We start from the raw sequence: 17,778 nt of genomic DNA on the forward strand, positions 1-17,778 counted from the left end.
CTTCATCTTGTTTGGTCTTTATTATTTCAAGTTCAGGATGTTCCTCCTGTGAGCAGAAAGTACATTAATGAAGGTGAACTGGTCAGTCAGCCGACTCCCGAAATCAAGACTTGGGAGCTAGATTGTCTACAATTCCTTACTTGAGCCAGTTTTCCAGCTAATTGATTGACTTCATTCACTCTCTCCTCGTGGGCTGCCAAGTCAGTCTGGAACTCTTCAAACTTCTTCTGCAGGACCTCCACATGCTCCAGATCTTGTCCCAGCTCCTCTGATGTCACAATGGCTTCCTATAAAAAATATTTTTATATAGAATTAAAAAACCATGCAATCCAGTCTCCAAATCTGAAGACCTGCTGCCGGACTATGTTTAAGAGTGGTTATCTTGTACATGTTTCAATGTGGAAACAAGGTACATAGAGACTGCATTTTATTATCAAGATGCAAAAAACAGGCATTTTCAGTGTCTCAAATTTGCATGAAAACAATTTCTTTATGAATGGAAAGATAAGGCTAGGATCACAGCCAATGTACAAAAGACAGTATGAACTATACTAGTGAGGACAGATGTGCAACAATCGTTGGGCACCAGAGGGTGTGCAGTAGTATGTGGTGGTAGGGAGTCAGCAGATCTGCAGGTGTTTGCATGCTTAGCATGCCATATCACCACATAGCAGGTACTGCTGGACCAGGAAAAATGGGTACAACTACAAGGTTCTTCTCCCACTTTGCAGCTAGACAGCACAGCAATGACTAGTGGAATGGAAGAGAATAAGTATAACTACAAGGCTCTTCTCACCCTATGCAAGTACAATAAAATAGGAATGTCATTGCAAACTGACCATATGTCCAAGCCCCCCCCAAAAAAAAAAAAAAAATACCCTTTGGGGAAACGTATGCCATGTTCCTTAAATGGTAATATCACTTTCCAAACCGTTACCACTGGTCGTTACTCACTAGTCTCGTATATACCACAGCCAAAACTTGGAATAGTTCATCTCATCCCAGACCTGCTTAATGCAAGCATCTTTTTTTAATTATCGTGCCAAGCTGCAATAGGGGTTGGGCAGGACTCCTTGGTGAAAAGGCAACACTTTCCAAACAGTTACCAATGTGTGTTCATTACTCACTAGTCCTGTATATACCACAGCCAAAACTTGGAATAGTCTTGTCCCAGAGCTGCTTAATGCAAGTGTCTGGTTTAATTATCATTCCAAGCCACAATAAAAGGGGACAGGACTCCTTGGTGAAAAGGCATCAATAGCAAAAGTATTTTTGTTACATTTCCAATATTATTACATTTGTTATGTAAAGCGATTGTAAAGTCAGAAGGTTCATCTATATCCAGAGATGTTGCAGGAGTGTGTTTCGACTGTCCGGGACCCCCTCATTGACTAAGACAGCAGAACAGCGCCATTGGCTCCCGCTGCTTTCAAAGTCAGTCAGCCAATGAGGAGAGAAAGGGGGGGTGGCTGGGTCAGGGCTCCATATCCGAATGGACACAGGGAACAGCGGTTCGGGTGCCCCCATAGCAAGCTGCTTGCTGTGGAGGCACTTAACAGGAGGGAGGGGCCAGAAGCATCAAAGAGGGACCCAAGAAGAGAAGCCTCTCGGCTGCTCTGTGCCAAACCACTGCACAGAGCAGGTACAGTGCCTTGCGAAAGAATTCGGCCCCCTTGAACTTTGCGACCTTTTGCCACATTTCAGGCTTCAAACAAAGATATAAAACTGTATTTTTTTTTGAAGAATCAACAACAAGTGGGACACAATCATAAAGTGGAACGAAATTTATTGGATATTTAAAAACTTTTTTAACAAATAAAAAACTGAAAAATTTGGCATGCAAAATTATTCAGCCCCTTTACTTTTAGTGCAGCAAACTCTCTCCAGAAGTTCAGTGAGGATCTCTGAATGATCCAATGTTGACCTAAATGACTAATGATGATAAATAGAATCCACCTGTGTGTAAATCAAGTCTCCGTATAAATGCACCTGCACTGTGATGGTCTCAGAGGTCCGTTTAAAGCGCAGAGAGCATCATGAAGAACAAGGAACACACCAGGCAGGTCAGAGATACTGTTTTGGAGAAGTTTAAAGCCGGATTTGGATACAAAAAGATTTCCCAAGCTTAAAACATCCCAAGGAGCACTGTGCAAGCGATAATATTGAAATGGAAGGAGTATCAGACCACTGCAAATCTACGAAGACCTGTCCGTCCCTCTAAACTTTCAGCTCATACAAGGAGAAGACTGATCAGAGATGCAGCCAAGAGGCCCATGATCACTCTGGATGAACTGCAGAGATCTACAGCTGAGGTGGGAGACTCTGTCCATAGGACAACAATCAGTCGTATACTGCACAAATCTGGCCTTTATGGAAGAGTGGCAAGAAGAAAGCCATTTCTTAAAGATTTCCATAAAAAGTGTTGTTTAAAGTTTGCCACAAGCCACCTGGGAGACACACCAAACATGTGGAAGAAGGTGCTCTGGTCAGATGAAACCAAAATCAAACTTTTTGGCAACAATTCAAAACGTTATGTTTGGCGTAAAAGCAACACAGCTCATCACCCTGAACACACCATCCCCACTGTCAAACATGGTGGTGGCAGCATCATGGTTTGGGCCTGCTTTTCTTCAGCAGGGACAGGGAAGATGGCTAAACTTGATGGGAAGATGGATGGAGCCAAATACAGGAACATTCTGGAAGAAAACCTGATGGAGTCTGCAAAAGACCTGAGACTGGGACGGAGATTTGTCTTTCAACAAGACAATGATCCAAAACATAAAGCAAAATCTACAATGGAATGGTTCACAAATAAACATATCCAGGTGTTAGAATGGCCAAGTCAAAGTCCAGACCTGAATCCAATCGAGAATCTGTGGAAAGAACTGAAAACTGCTGTTCACAAATGCTCTCCATCCAACCTCACTGAGCTCGAGCGGTTTTGCAAGGAGGAATGGGCAAAAATTTCAGTCTCTCGATGTGCAAAACTGATAGAGACATACCCCAAGCGATTTACAGCTGTAATCGCAGCAAAAGGTGGCGCTACAAAGTATTAACTTAAGGGGGCTGAATAATTTTGCACGCCCAATTTTTCAGTTTTTTATTTGTTAATGTTTGAAATATCCAATAAATTTCGTTCCACTTCATGATTGTGTCCCACTTGTTGTTGATTCTTCAAAAAAAAAAATAGTTTTATATCTTTATGTTTGAAGCCTGAAATGTGGCAAAAGGTCGCAAAGTTCAATGGGGGCCCGAATACTTTCGCAAGGCACTGTAAGTATAGCATGTTTGTAAAGTCTTAATTATTTTAAACAAAAGAAAAAACCATATCACTTTGATTAAGTGTTGTATACAGTTTGGTTTTACCTACAAGTGTTTGTGTGATCTCTTTGCACACCTTGAAAAACTTAAAATGTTCACGTTACTGTGATAAAACATACATAATGGATAACAGATCTCATTGTATATGTGTACATAGAGTAACACCCATAGGAAGGTGAGCAGCCTACCTTGTCATTGATCCAATCCAGAACATCCTCACATTCCCGCAGGTACTGGACCAGTTTTTGAGCCTGCTGCAGTTTGATTCCTTTCTCCTGCATCCTCAACAGCAAGAGCTCCCATAGACGATGCAACTCCACTAAACGGATCTGAGACCAGAGGGCAAAAAGTCAGTTTCATGGCAGACAATATACATCATATACTAACATACTGCCAAATGTTCCTGAAAATTGCTGAAGTGAGTACCCAAATAAAAGTACCCATTTTTTTTTAGCTCTCAATGGTTTACTATTTTGGTAGCAATGAAAGAATTTGGTATCTATGGGCAATGCTGAAAAATACACAGATATTTGCCCCTTTTACAAAACAAGCACAGGGTAAAACTTGAAGATAAAAAAAATATTCACGCAGATACACACATAGGATAAAAGTAAGTAAAAAAATGGCAATACCTGGATATAGCAATTCTTTCATACTTAAAATGAGTCGATCGGGATACAAATATTGGTGAAATTAATGCAAAAGTACATGTCCTGGGATGGGCAAGCTATCCTTACACTTCACTACTAGTGAGGCATTAATAAAAATTAAGCATGCAGCCAGTGAAGGACAGAATGACAGCTCTGGAGCTTACACCTTCAGCAACTAGTCAGCAATGGCTGATTTTAAGTGGAATCTGTCAGGATTAACATATACACATTAAGAACTTCTATTACCATTGACAGGGGAAACATCCTTCCCAATGCACACATGCAAATAAAATGAGGTTGAAAAGCTGCAGCTGGGCTGGTTGTAAAATAGGATTGGACAAATTGCCCGACACCTCTCTTTGTTATGGCGCGTCGTAACTTGATTTACCCCAATAGTACGGGTCTCTCTGTGCCCCCTCCTAGCCGGATACTGAACCCTGATTTTCTCCGGGGCTGGCATGCTTTTCTTTCTTATACGACTCCTTTGATTCTAGACTCATGGACCAGTGGTGTCCTGTGTGTTGATGGGAATGTTTAATACTGGTATTGGTAGGTAGTATGGTCCCTCGTGTTGCATTCTGTGCAATTTCTTTATGTTACTGTACTAGGTTTTGTATTTTTATAAACTTTCAGTAAAAACGTATTGAACCAGAACTGGCAAAATTGGGTACCTGAACATGCGTAGTGGGCAAAAAATAAAAAATAAAGGGATCACATGTTGGTTTAGGAGAAGAAGTTCTTTATCTACCGCGTTTCCCCGAAAATAAGACCTAGCATTATTTTCCAGGATGGCTGCAATATAAGCCCTACCATGAAAATAATCCCTAGTTTAAAATGCTTGTAAAATCATATAATCCACTCTATTACAGTATTATATAATGTACAATGTGTGTGTTTCTGTAATATAATTGCGGGGAAGAGAGCGGGTCACAGAAGCGCTATAATGAAGGTATTTGGCACAATTGTACTACAGAACACACACATTGTACATTATATACTACTGTAATTGAGTGAATTATAGGACTTTACAAGCATTTTAACTCAGTTCACACTGGGGATTCCCTGTCAGGCAGGGAGAGGGAGCAAATTACATGATAAGACCTACCCCGAAAATAAGCCCTACTGTGTCTTTTGTTGCCAAAATCAATATAAGGCCGGGCTTATTTTTGGGGAAACAAAAAGGTGCTGTGTGATGTAAAGGGGACAAGAGGTGCAAGGTGCTGTGTAATGTAAAGGGGTCCAGAGGTGCCCTTAGCTCAACACTGGCCACAAAAAAAGCTTCTCCCTTATTTATCAAGAATCTCTTTCAATTTTTTGCAAAGAGAAAGGCTAGTGCAGAGCAATTATCTTCCCTCCTCCTTGGACCCACAAGAGCCAGCAGTCAGACCCTCTGCTCTCCAGCAAGGAATCTGGGCAGGCACCCCTACCAACAGCCACATCCCATCCAGATGATGTGGCTGCTGGTCCTGCCTTGATGACATTACAAGACAGGTAATGGAAAGTCATGAAAAACGGCTTGGGTAGACCAGTCATCCCAACCAGCATGGGAGAAGATTGTGGGACAGTAGAGTAAAGCGAGTATTACTCCGTGCCAGCCCACCCACATGCAAATCGTTTTTCCTAAACTGGAGGGGCAGGCACTTTTGCTTGAAAAAACTAGAGCTGTGCTTCAAGCAATGTTCTGGAATGCATACATGTCATATAGAAGGGAGAAGAAACACACATAGCTAGAAAGAACATGCACCAGATGGAAAAGTGTCATCACTGCACACCCCAACACCTCGACATACGTGGATGTGAGCCCCAACTTGAACACAGGTCACTATAGGCCTCTGGGCGGTCCGGTATGGCGTGAAGGACTGAACCACAGACATGTGTATTAACATAAGTCATAATCTAACCAAGTGTAGGTAGTGCTGCTCTGTAGAAACATGACTTACATTTTCTTCCTCCATTTACCACAGCACAACAAAGACAAGTGTTAGATTAAACTTTTGCCAACATTAATATAATAAAAATTAACATTTATTGCACATTTCACTTTTTGTACCCTACCTAAAACATACCGATACCAATTTAAAAATTAAATCCTACCCAAAATATACTGACCTCACGACCTTTGATTCCCACCTTCGACCCCGACTTTTGACCCCAACGCTAACCCTTGCCCTGACCTAGATCAAACCTTGATCTAGCTATTTTTTTCTTTATTATTATTACACATTTTTGTTTGTTTACATCTTTATCTCCCGATAGGATACAGTGCGGCACACTCCCAGGACAAAAGACAGGTACGCACATATGTGGCCTCACGGACAAAGAACAACTTCTGTGAGGCCGAATATCTGTGTACGGTCAACGGGAAGGAGTTAAAATGCAATTTGTTGGTTCTTAAGAATGATACATTTCTCTTAAACTGTAGAAAGACAGTTTCCTTTAGGGCTCTTTCACACGGGCGGCCTGTTCAGGTCCGCCTGTCAGTTTTTTAGGTGGACCTGAACGGGCACTCCGTGCTCCTCTATGGAGCCGCGGATCTCAGCGGTAACATGCCCGCTGACATCGGACCCGCTCCACCAAAGTGTGACAGAGGAAAAAATAGGATTTTTTGTACTCACCGTAAAATCCTTTTCTCTGAAGTCCATGGACGGACACAGCTCCTTAAATCTTGACAAGTGGGTTATGTTCCCTGTTTACAGGAGAGGACTAGGCAGAAACATGTTAAATAGTTAAATACATGTTACATTAACAGAGTTGAACAGCCCCGCCCAGGGGGCGGTCCCTCCAGACATAACCCTCCTCACTGCAGCTTGCAGCCTCAGTTCGTAACAAGCAGTACAAACCTAAAAAGGAGGGGTGGGAGCTGTGTCCGTCCATGGACTTCAGAGAAAAGGATTTTACGGTGAGTACAAAAAAATCCTATTTTCTCTTATCGTCCATGGACGGACACAGCTCCTTAAATCTTGACAAGTGGGACGTCCCCAAGCAGTGTCAAAAAACGAGGGGTGGGAAATATATCAGTAAAAACAATTTTAACTTCACCCCAAAACAAGCAGAGCTCCTCAACGGAGGAGGTGCAACTTTAAACAGCCGCCGGCAAAAACTAGCGGCTGAAAAAAACATAAGATGCACTCACAGCAACCATGTAAATTCTGGAAAAAGCGTGAACGGACGAGCAAATCGCCGCCTCGCACACCTGTGAGACCGACGCATGATGTCGGAAAAAAAAAAAAAAAAAAAAAAAAAAAAAAAAACCCAGGAAGCACCAATTGCCCTGGTCGAAAGTGCCGTGACCGGAAAGGGGGGCCCGCCCTTAGGAGCATAGGCCTGTATGACGGCCTGCCCGATCCACCGAGAAATGGTGGTCGACGAGACCGCCAGGCCCTTTTGTGGACCAGACACCGACACAAAAGAGAGTCAGAAGCTCCGAAATGGAGCCGTAGTAGGCTGGTATACCCGCAAAGCGCGTACCACGCCTAAAGTATGAAAGGCCGAAACCTCCTTCGGAAGAAGGGAAGGTCGCGGGCGCACCATCACCTAATCCTTATGGGGGATCAAGCATGGCGGCTTGCAAGACAAGACCGCCAACTCAGAAACCCCTCTAACAGAGGTAAAGGCCACTAAAGGGGCCACCTTCTGAGATAGTGTCAAGAGAAAATCTCTCTGATGTTTCCAAAAGGAAGGTTCCTGAAGAACCGAGAGCACCAGAGTCAAAACTCATGGGGGAAGAGATGGGCCAAGAGGGGAAAGTATATGACAAACCCCTTGCACACAAAAAAAGGGGACCCACCAGGGAACGGGCCGCAAAAAGGCCACTAAAAGAACACAGCCAAGGCTGAAATCTGCCCCCAAACGGTGCTTTAAGCAATTTTTAGATCCAATCCAAGCTTTAAAAACAGCAGGACCCTGGACATTGAAAGTACGCCCGTGGACGTCACTCCATCCCTTCGCACCAAGAGAGGTGCGACGGTAGATCCTCCGGAAGAAGACTACGGTGCCCTGTTGAGATGACCGAGTCAGACAGACCCTGGTCACCTAAAGTCTGGCTTCCAATAACCATGTTAAGCAAGTCAGTGACTGTACAACAGGAGGAAGTATGGGACCTTGAGACAGGAACCTCCTGCCCTGGCAATCGCCAGGGTGCCTCCGCTACCAGGCGCCCGATATCAGCGTACCAAGGACGCCGAGAGTAATCTGGAGCGATTAGAATCATCGGGATCTCCTCAGCATCCACTCTGTGGAGCGGCCGAGGAAGCAACTACCATGGAGGAATGGCAAAAAATCACCGATACAGACAACACAGGGCCACCAGCGCGACTGACGCGTCTGTACAAGATCACTAGACCTGGCCACTAACTGACACCCTTGCGGCGGAGACAAGCTGCCAGGAGATCCATGCCATGTGAGGCTCACCTCCTGCAAGGGAGCCGAAACACCCCAAGCACAAAGACCAGTCGCCCTGGTCCAGCATCTGGCGACTCCAGTAGTCTGCCTGCCGGCATACCTGATGGTAGACTGAAGCCACGGCCGTGGCGTTGTCCGGCTGAAACCAGATTGGTCGACCACAAGGAGAAGCATAGCCTGATCGCCTAAAATAGTAGGACAATGAACAGTAGACAGCACCTGGTATTCCCAGGCGGTCTTCCACCAGGCACTAGCCAGGCCCGACCCTGGGTAGCTACCGAGACCAGACACATTCAAGGAGGTGTGGTCATAGGTCCACGCAAGTCCAGCGACTCAGGGCCGACTGGACCCCCCAGTTTTGTGAACCTCCAGGTTCACAACCCGTGAGCTGGCATTCGTCGTAAACACCGACCACTGGAAGGAAGGAACAACTTCCCGGACCGAAGAGTCGGGAATCTCTGTCACCAACTCAGAGAGACTCTGACTAGGTGGCGCACAGGAATCTAATGATTTCAGAGACAAGAGATTTTTACCACCTGGACAGTAGTTCCACTGGAAAACCAGGGTGTGGAACTGGGCATACAGTACCACCTTGAAGGAGGCTACCCACAGACCCTGAACCAGCAGGCGCCCGGAGAGAAGACCGATTGCGTGATGCCAATACCTTCTCCGCAGACTGAAGAGTCTGCAATTTCTCCAGGGGAAGAAGGACCTTTGCCACTGAGGAGTCTGGATCAACACTAGATACTCCAACGCTGAGTCGGAACCTAGCATGCCCATAATTTGAACCCTGGGTCGCACACATGTAGGGCAGGCTTGCTGCCACTGAGCTACACTTTCTGGCCTAAACGTTTAACATCCACCCGAATCTTCGGAGGGTCTGAATGGGAATAACCTATCCACTAGGTCGGAGACAGAAGCTGCTCTCAGAAGAAAGTCGTCAAAGTAGCCAATGAGGCAAAGCCTCGCTGTCCCAACAAAATTCAAATAAGTGCGAGCTCCTAGCTGAAAACCCATGGTGCTGACGCCAGATCAAAAGGGAGGGCCACAGGCTGACAGAGACCCTTCTCTCATCACGAAGCACAGAAAAAAACACTGTGACATGTGCAAAACGGGACATGCATGTATGCGTCCCTGATGTCCGAGGACGTCAGGACATCCCCCGGATGAAGCGCAGCTACCACCGAACAAATGGATTCCATGCGGAACTACCCGACGTTCACAAAGGTATTTAGGGCCTGAGGCCCATAGAAAACCCCAAAACTCTCGTCCTGCAGGAAAGGTAAAATTACCTTGCAGCTTAGCAAATCCCACACTGCCCAAGGCAGACCGACGTGCCGGGAGGGGAAGACACAAGGACAGAACTTTGTTCTGTGGATAGGAGGAAACCCTATCTAGTACTCCGAAGAGACCACCTCGCAGACCCACTAGTCGGAGAGCAGGGAGGTTTCACTGAATTGTGAACCTGCAAGCCGCCCCTCCCACCTAGAGACAGGGAGGGAAGGCTATATACATTGGCAGGATTTGGGTGCCGGCGTGATCGGCTTATGCACCCAGGGACAGATTAGTCCCCCAGCTGGGCCTTTGACGGCCTGGGAGGGTTGCCCCTAAATAATACACACACATAGTGTGTATGTATATTATGTAGGTGTATGCACACATGTCTTTGGAGGAAACCGGAGTACCCGGAGGAAACCCACACAGACACAGGGAGCGACAATGCAAGCTCCAGGCAGATTGGCGTCAGTGTGCAGATTTGAACCAATGACTCACTTCGCTGCCAAGTAATGGAGTTAAGCACTACACCACCGTGTGCATAAAACCATTCTGAAACAGACGCCCTGGATAACAAGGGCGCAGCATTCAATGAAGCATCACAGACCTATATGAGGCCCTGGACCAGCTGGTCCGCTAGGCTAATAACCTCAGGAGAGAGTCGGTGCTCCTCCACTGTCTGGTGCAAAATGCTCACTCTGTGAGTTGTATACAGCACTAGGGGTCAGGACTACTCCAAGATGGCCGCCGAGCGTTCAGAACGCGGCCACAGGAAAAAGGCCAGCACAATGTAAGCTGCGCCATAGCGTGGCTACTACAAAATGGGCGCCAATGGGAGTTTTCAATGTAATTGAAAAATCTCCCAAAAAAATAGCGCCAGCGACCACTGAGACCCCAGTGTAGTGGCCACAATAGGCCGCAAGCCAGACCCCAGCATGGTAAACATGGAACGGGTCAGTACTTCGGATCTTCTATCAGTCAGATCCATACAAGTAGGGGTTCCCGCCCGGCGGTGAGGGACTACAAAAGCCCTCAGTGGCTTTTCTCATTCCGCATCTCAGAAGTTATAAAAGAAGGGCACAGAAGGAAAAAACCTACACAGCGGTCTGATTTGTGTGATCCAAAAAAGACCGAGCCCTCAGCGGAAACCCAGCTGCACTATGCAGCTTAGGAGAGTCCCTTGCAGCAGTAAAAAGCGCACCCATAAATGCCTTATTCTGCCTTTTTTTTTTTTTTTTTAACTAGGTACCTAGTCCATGGCTCCATAACAGAGCATTCCCCAGGGGATAACGGGGGAAGGGGGCACTCTTTTACCGCCCGCCCGCAGTCCACCCCCACCATGGCACAAACTGTGTCCAGGACTAACAATAAAAACTCTGTGGGAATCACAGGTGCTAACACCTGCTGCCACCACCAGCATGTGGGGAAGGACCCAGATACTGACTCCAATATTTACATATAGTGTGTATTATAATATGCACACCTGTCCATACAAATAGACAAAAGCTCCTAGAGCCCTATTCAGGGCCTCTCACCCACTTGCTGCGCTGACCAGGGGTAACCAGGGGACTCCCTCAGGAGGAGACTGCACAGCGCTGCCTGTGAGGAAAAGAACCGTGAGGTAACTTTTGCAGGGACCTGTGTTTAAACAGGAAAAGCCTCTTAGGGCTGTTTTATTTAAGGATAAGACACAGATACAGCATAAAAGGCAAAACCATTACAGGTGTCACCAATCAGTCAGCGTCTGCTGAAGTATAATCATAAACATCTGTGCTCATCACAGGGCTTTTTACCTCACAGGAAAGCCCAATACAAAAAAGAAAAAACACAGGCCAGATAACAGTCCCCCCAGGAAGGCCCCCTCCCCCCTGACAGCGGCAATGTTAGCAATGCAGCAAGGGAAAGGAGCAGGGAAGTAAGGGGAAGGGACCCCCGAACCCCAGCTGTACCAACCCACCGAAGCAGGAGGGACTGTACTTACCCGTCCGAGCGAGGACTCGCTGACGCATTCCTGACAGACCTACAACCGCAATGGAGGTAGCTGTCGGCCCGGTCCACTGTGATTGAGACAACACCACAGCTCAGTCATATGTGGACCTCGGAGCAAAGCTCACCGGCCACCTCAGGAGTCATGAGGTATGGCGTGGCAGACCAAGCCTCTTTGCAAAGGTGTGCCCACGCTTGCTGGTCGGACTGAGTAGACTACAAGGATCTATAATATCCAGCCTGTCTCTCAGCCAACAGTTGAAAGAAGATTCTTCAAGAAAAAGTAAAGTAAAATAAAATAAAATTTCTCCTCAGGGCGCTGGGCCCAAAGGGAGCCATACGTCCTTCTCCTTTGCTAGGCAGAACGAAACTGGGGCTGCAAGCTGCAGTGAGGAGGGTTATGTCTGGAGGGACCGCCCCCTGGGCGGGGCTGTTCAACTCTGTTAATGTAACATGTATTTAACTATTTAACATGTTTCTGCCTAGTCCTCTCCTGTAAACAGGGAACATAACCCACTTGTCAAGATTTAAGGAGCTGTGTCCGTCCATGGACGATAAGAGAAAACTACTTTTCCATCCGTCTGGCCGATCGGATCGGGTGAATAGGGACAGACGGTCCGTGTTCATCCGATCCCCCCATAGGGGAGAGCGGAGAAAAGACAGGGCGGTCCCTGCACAGTGTGCAGGGACCGTCCTGTCATCTGACGGCTCAGCGGGGATCAATGGAGCGATCCCCGCTGAGAAAGCGGAGGTGCAAGGGGCGGATCATTACTGATCCGCCCCGTGTAAAAGGGGCCTTAGATAGATTTTGCTAAAGGTACCCAGTTTGTTCCCAATCAGGGCTTGCTGCATGCACATGTGCTGACAGAAAACATGCTGACAGGAGGAGAGAGCAAAATGAGCAGAGCTGATGATCAGTGCGTTTCTGCTCCTTTATTGTCCAGCCAGCAGGCCCAGATCTGACATCACTCTTCCGTAAAAACTCTAATGCCGCGTACACACGATTGGAAATTCCAACAAAAAAAAACGTGGATTTTTTTCCACAGAATGTTGGTTTAAACTTGTGTTGCATACACATGGTCACATAAAATTCCGACCATCGAAACCGCGGTGACGTACAACACTACAACGAGCCGACAAAAATTAAGTTCCATGATTCCGAGCATGCTTTAAAATTGATTCCGAGCATGCGTGTCGGAATTGCATACAATCGGAATTGCCAACAAGAACTTTTCTTGTCGGGAAAATTGAGAACCAGCTCTCAAATTTTTGCTGTTGGAAATTACGACAGAAAAAGTCAGATGGAGCCTACACACGATCGGAATTTCCGACCAAAAGTTCCCATCGGACATTTCTGGTCGGAATTTCTGATCGTGTGTATGCAGCATAAAAGCTGGCCATACAATGACTGAAATTCGTCCGGTTCAGCAGGTACTAGCCAAACTCCTATCAGTGTGTGGCTGTCCATGCTCGATAGAAGTCGAACACAGGATTGACTTTTATTGAACAGACAGGCTAGAAAAAAACATTCTTGATCAGTAAATGCAGCCAGTGATCACTGTATCCTGACAGCAGCAGGTCCAACTGTTGGAAAATAATGTCCTGCCAAAGGAAGGATTCCTCCATTCACCCAGTTTGTGTGGACAGAGGAACCAGTTTTTGTATGACCCGTGGACATTGTATGACCCGTTCAACACATAAGGTGCGATCATCTTCCTGCCTATGCTGTCTGGGAGAGATGTAGGGATCAAAAACATGGTATGGACAGAATTACATTTAAATTAAAAAATCCTTAGATGGTTCATAAACACTACCAAAAGTATTGGGACACCGCCTTTACACGCACACAAACTTTAAATGGCATTCCAGTCTTAGTCTGTAAGGTTCAATATTTAGTTGGCCCACCCTTTGCAGCTATAACAGCTTCAACTCTTCCGGGAAGGCTGTCCACAAGGTTTAGGAGTGTGTCTATGGGAATGTTTGACCGTTCTCGCAGGAGCACATTTGTGAGGGCATGCACTGATGATGGACGAGAAGGCCTGGCTCCAATTCATTCCAAAGTGTTCTATTGGGCTGTGCGTGTAAAGGCAGGTGTCCCAATACTTTTGGCATATCGTGTACGTGCCCTATCCTACCACTACGACTCACCTAAGCCAGCAAGTGCACGACGACATCCCACCATGGTATAAATTATAGTGCATGTCAAGCGTTTGGCTGTTGCCAAGTTCAGCTTTACCAAAGCTTTATTTTTCCCCAATTCCTTTTACAATTATATTGTAAGCGAGCGTAGTAGCCATTTAACAATACACAATACAATGTACTGTACTGGAAACCATATTATTAGCTTTCCAAAAGGAACCTCCAGCACTTTACCAGCATTACCTTCTGCATGTGTTACAGATAACTCTTCCCACTGCATACAGCAGGACTAGCGTTCTGTTATCTCATGGGAGAAGAGTGATGTGGAGGGAAGTGCTGTGACCTCATACTCATATATAACAATGACCAGGGAATTCGATATGTGGAGGGAAGTGCTGTGACCTCATACTCATATATAACAATGACCAGGGAATTCGATATGTGGAGGGAAGTGCTGTGACCTCATACTCATATATAACAATGACCAGGGAATTCGATATGTGGAGGGAAGTGCTGTGACCTCATACTCATATATAACAATGACCAGGGAATTCGATATGTGGAGGGAAGTGCTGTGACCTCATACTCATATATAACAATGACCAGGGAATTCGATATGTGGAGGGAAGTGCTGTGACCTCATACTCATATATAACAATGACCAGGGAATTCGATATGTGGAGGGAAGTGCTGTGACCTCATACTCATATATAACAATGACCAGGGAATTCGATATGTGGAGGGAAGTGCTGTGACCTCATACTCATATATAACAATGACCAGGGAATTCGATATGTGGAGGGAAGTGCTGTGACCTCATACTCATATATAACAATGACCAGGGAATTCGATATGTGGAGGGATGTGCTGTGACCTCATACTCATATATAACAATGACCAGGGAATTCGATATGTGGAGGGAAGTGCTGTGACCTCATACTCATATATAACAATGACCAGGGAATTCGATATGTGGAGGGAAGTGCTGTGACCTCATACTCATATATAACAATGACCAGGGAATTCGATATGTGGAGGGAAGTGCTGTGACCTCATACTCATATATAACAATGACCAGGGAATTCGATATGTGGAGGGAAGTGCTGTGACCTCATACTCATATATAACAATGACCAGGGAATTCGATATGTGGAGGGAAGTGCTGTGACCTCATACTCATATATAACAATGACCAGGGAATTCGATATGTGGAGGGAAGTGCTGTGACCTCATACTCATATATAACAATGACCAGGGAATTCGATATGTGGAGGGAAGTGCTGTGACCTCATACTCATATATAACAATGACCAGGGAATTCGATATGTGGAGGGAAGTGCTGTGACCTCATACTCATATATAACAATGACCAGGGAATTCGATATGTGGAGGGAAGTGCTGTGACCTCATACTCATATATAACAATGACCAGGGAATTCGATATGTGGAGGGAAGTGCTGTGACCTCATACTCATATATAACAATGACCAGGGAATTCGATATGTGGAGGGAAGTGCTGTGACCTCATACTCATATATAACAATGACCAGGGAATTCGATATGTGGAGGGAAGTGCTGTGACCTCATACTCATATATAACAATGACCAGGGAATTCGATATGTGGAGGGAAGTGCTGTGACCTCATACTCATATATAACAATGACCAGGGAATTCGATATGTGGAGGGAAGTGCTGTGACCTCATACTCATATATAACAATGACCAGGGAATTTGATATGTGGAGGGATCTACACTCCAGTCTCCTCAAAAGGTCACCCTCCTGATCATCTAATAAGGAATGCGGTTTGATGGAAAGATTTGTTAACGGTTCTGGTGGGAGGACTTGCATGACTCAGGGAATAATATATGCACCTTATGCTACTGTATTTTATATAGCAATACGGAGATACAAAATGGGCCGATTTATCAAAGCCAACTAATGCTCTCATTTTATTGGTTGGTGGAAGCAATTGCTTCACATTTGTTCCATTCTTTTTTCTTTTTTTTTTACAAAGAATAACTGACAAGTGTCCATATATAGCAACTATTTAGAGGGCCAGGACCAGAGATGGGACTTCCAGGACTTACCCCAAGGTGGCAACACTGGGAGCAGGGCCAGGACAAGGGGGTGGCTGCCCTGGGCACAGTGGGATTTTGGGGGGCTGTGCTGGAATGGGCGATTTGGAGGGTGGGATTTGTACTAAGAAATCGGGTTTCTGTTAAGAGATTTAGGAGGAGGGGGGTTGTGCTAGTAGGGATGATTGAAGGGATTTGTGCTGGTGGGGGGGGGGGGTTGGATTAGTGCTAGGAGAGGATTTATGCTCTGAGGGGAAATTTGAGGGGTAAAGGAATTGTGCTAGGAGGGGGTAGTTGGGAAGGGATAGGAGAAATTTGGCTTGCAAAGAGAATTTATGCTTTAGGGCAGGGATATACAATTAGCGGACCTCCAGCTGTTGCAAAACTACAAGTCCCATCATGCCTCTGGGTATCATGCTTGTGGCTGTCAGAGTCTTGCTATGCCTCATGGGACTTGTAGTTCCGCAACAGCTGGAGGTCCGCTAATTGCATATCCCTGTTTTAGGGGATAAGTGCAAAGATTAGTGCTCAAATTTTTTATGGGAGGAGGGAGAGGATTTTTGCTGACACAATGCTCATACATATTGTGGGGGGGGGGGGTTGGGCATTTGGCATCTTCCTCCTGGGCGCTAGATGACCTTGTCACAGCACTGACTTGGCGCATTCATTATAACACACCGAGTTTCCAGCATGCTGGAAAATATCTACGTGCCAGGGCTTTTTTCCTTGCCTTCGCCAAGGTATTTTTCAGCACTGAAGCTTATAACGGTATGTGTTTAAAGGGGTTGCAAAAGGTTTGTTTTTAATTTTCTAAATTGGTTCCCTTAAGCTAGTGCATTGTTTGTTCACTTACCTTTTCCTTTGATTTCCCTTCTAAATGTTTTTTTTCTTTGAATTTCTCACTTCCTGTTCCTCCTCAGTAAGGTTGCCCCCATCATCCGAGCTGTTCTGACTGGGGGTTAGTCAGCGTGCTCGCCCCCTCCTTTGTGACTACATGCATGCAGGGAAGACGCTGTGAGACACAGGGATGTAGTCCCAAGGGAGGGGGTGAGCACGCTGACTAACCCCCAGTCAGAACGGCTCGGATGATGGGAGCAAACTTACTGAGGAACATGACGTGAGAAATTCAGACAAAGAAAAAAAAAACATTTAGAAGGGAAATCAAAGGAAAAGGTAAGTGAACCAACAATGCACTAGCTTAAAAGGAACCGATTTGAAAAAAAAAAGGAACCTTTACAACCCCTTTAAAAGAGAATCAGTCACGAGTGAAGTACTAGAGCTTCCATTACAGGCCTCCCTTTGAAAATGCTAAATGCTTGGCTGTGTCTGCCTTTGGTATGTTTCAGTTACAGACTCAGAACAAACATGCTGTAGCCGAGTGTCAGAGCTACCCTTCTCTATCCTTGTTCTCAGGTCCGTGACTGTTCTGAAGTCAAAGCATCCTAATGGAACTAGAATTCTCAAAGAAAGAGTTCAGTAATGGCAGCCTCCCCTTATCTCTCATGACAGTGTCCCTTTAAGTGTATGTTAATCACAGAAGGGATTAGGAAAACTATACTAATTTAGATACCCTGAACCCAAATCCCTAACATTGAAAACAAACCCCAGCCGACACCTCCTTATCACTTCCTGTCAAGGTGACGTGGTCACAGGTCAAGAAAAAATAAATAAAAAAAATATTATATATATATATATATATATATATATATATATATATATATATATATATATATATATATATATATATATATATATATATATATATATATATATATATATATATATATATATATATATATATATATATATATATATATATATATATATATATATATTATAGAAAACTCTCTAGCGGAGACTTGATTTGATGGGAGTGGCAAAACAAGGAGGACAGATCTATATTTAGTGTTATTATGACGTCACATTAAA

The 17,778-nt window shown here is 45.2% G+C and overlaps 1 protein-coding gene across 5 annotated transcripts in view; it reads right to left on the bottom strand.

The window, feature by feature from the left end:
• The window catches only part of SPTAN1 (spectrin alpha, non-erythrocytic 1), a 152,510-nt gene that overhangs the window by 77,434 nt on the left and 57,298 nt on the right, over positions 1 to 17,778 (bottom strand). For all 5 annotated transcript variants that reach the window (XM_040324734.1, XM_040324735.1, XM_040324738.1 and 2 more), the window contains 3 exons: positions 3,510 to 3,650; positions 141 to 287; positions 1 to 46 (listed from right to left, as the gene is read on the bottom strand). The exon at positions 1 to 46 is cut by the window's left edge and continues 88 nt beyond it. In XM_040324734.1, coding sequence (XP_040180668.1) covers positions 1 to 46; positions 141 to 287; positions 3,510 to 3,650 — 334 coding nt within the window. The remainder of the gene's footprint in view (positions 47 to 140; positions 288 to 3,509; positions 3,651 to 17,778) is intronic.

The sequence above is a fragment of the Rana temporaria genome, chromosome 9 (assembly GCF_905171775.1).
Source record: "Rana temporaria chromosome 9, aRanTem1.1, whole genome shotgun sequence".
Classification (NCBI taxonomy): domain Eukaryota; kingdom Metazoa; phylum Chordata; class Amphibia; order Anura; family Ranidae; genus Rana; species Rana temporaria.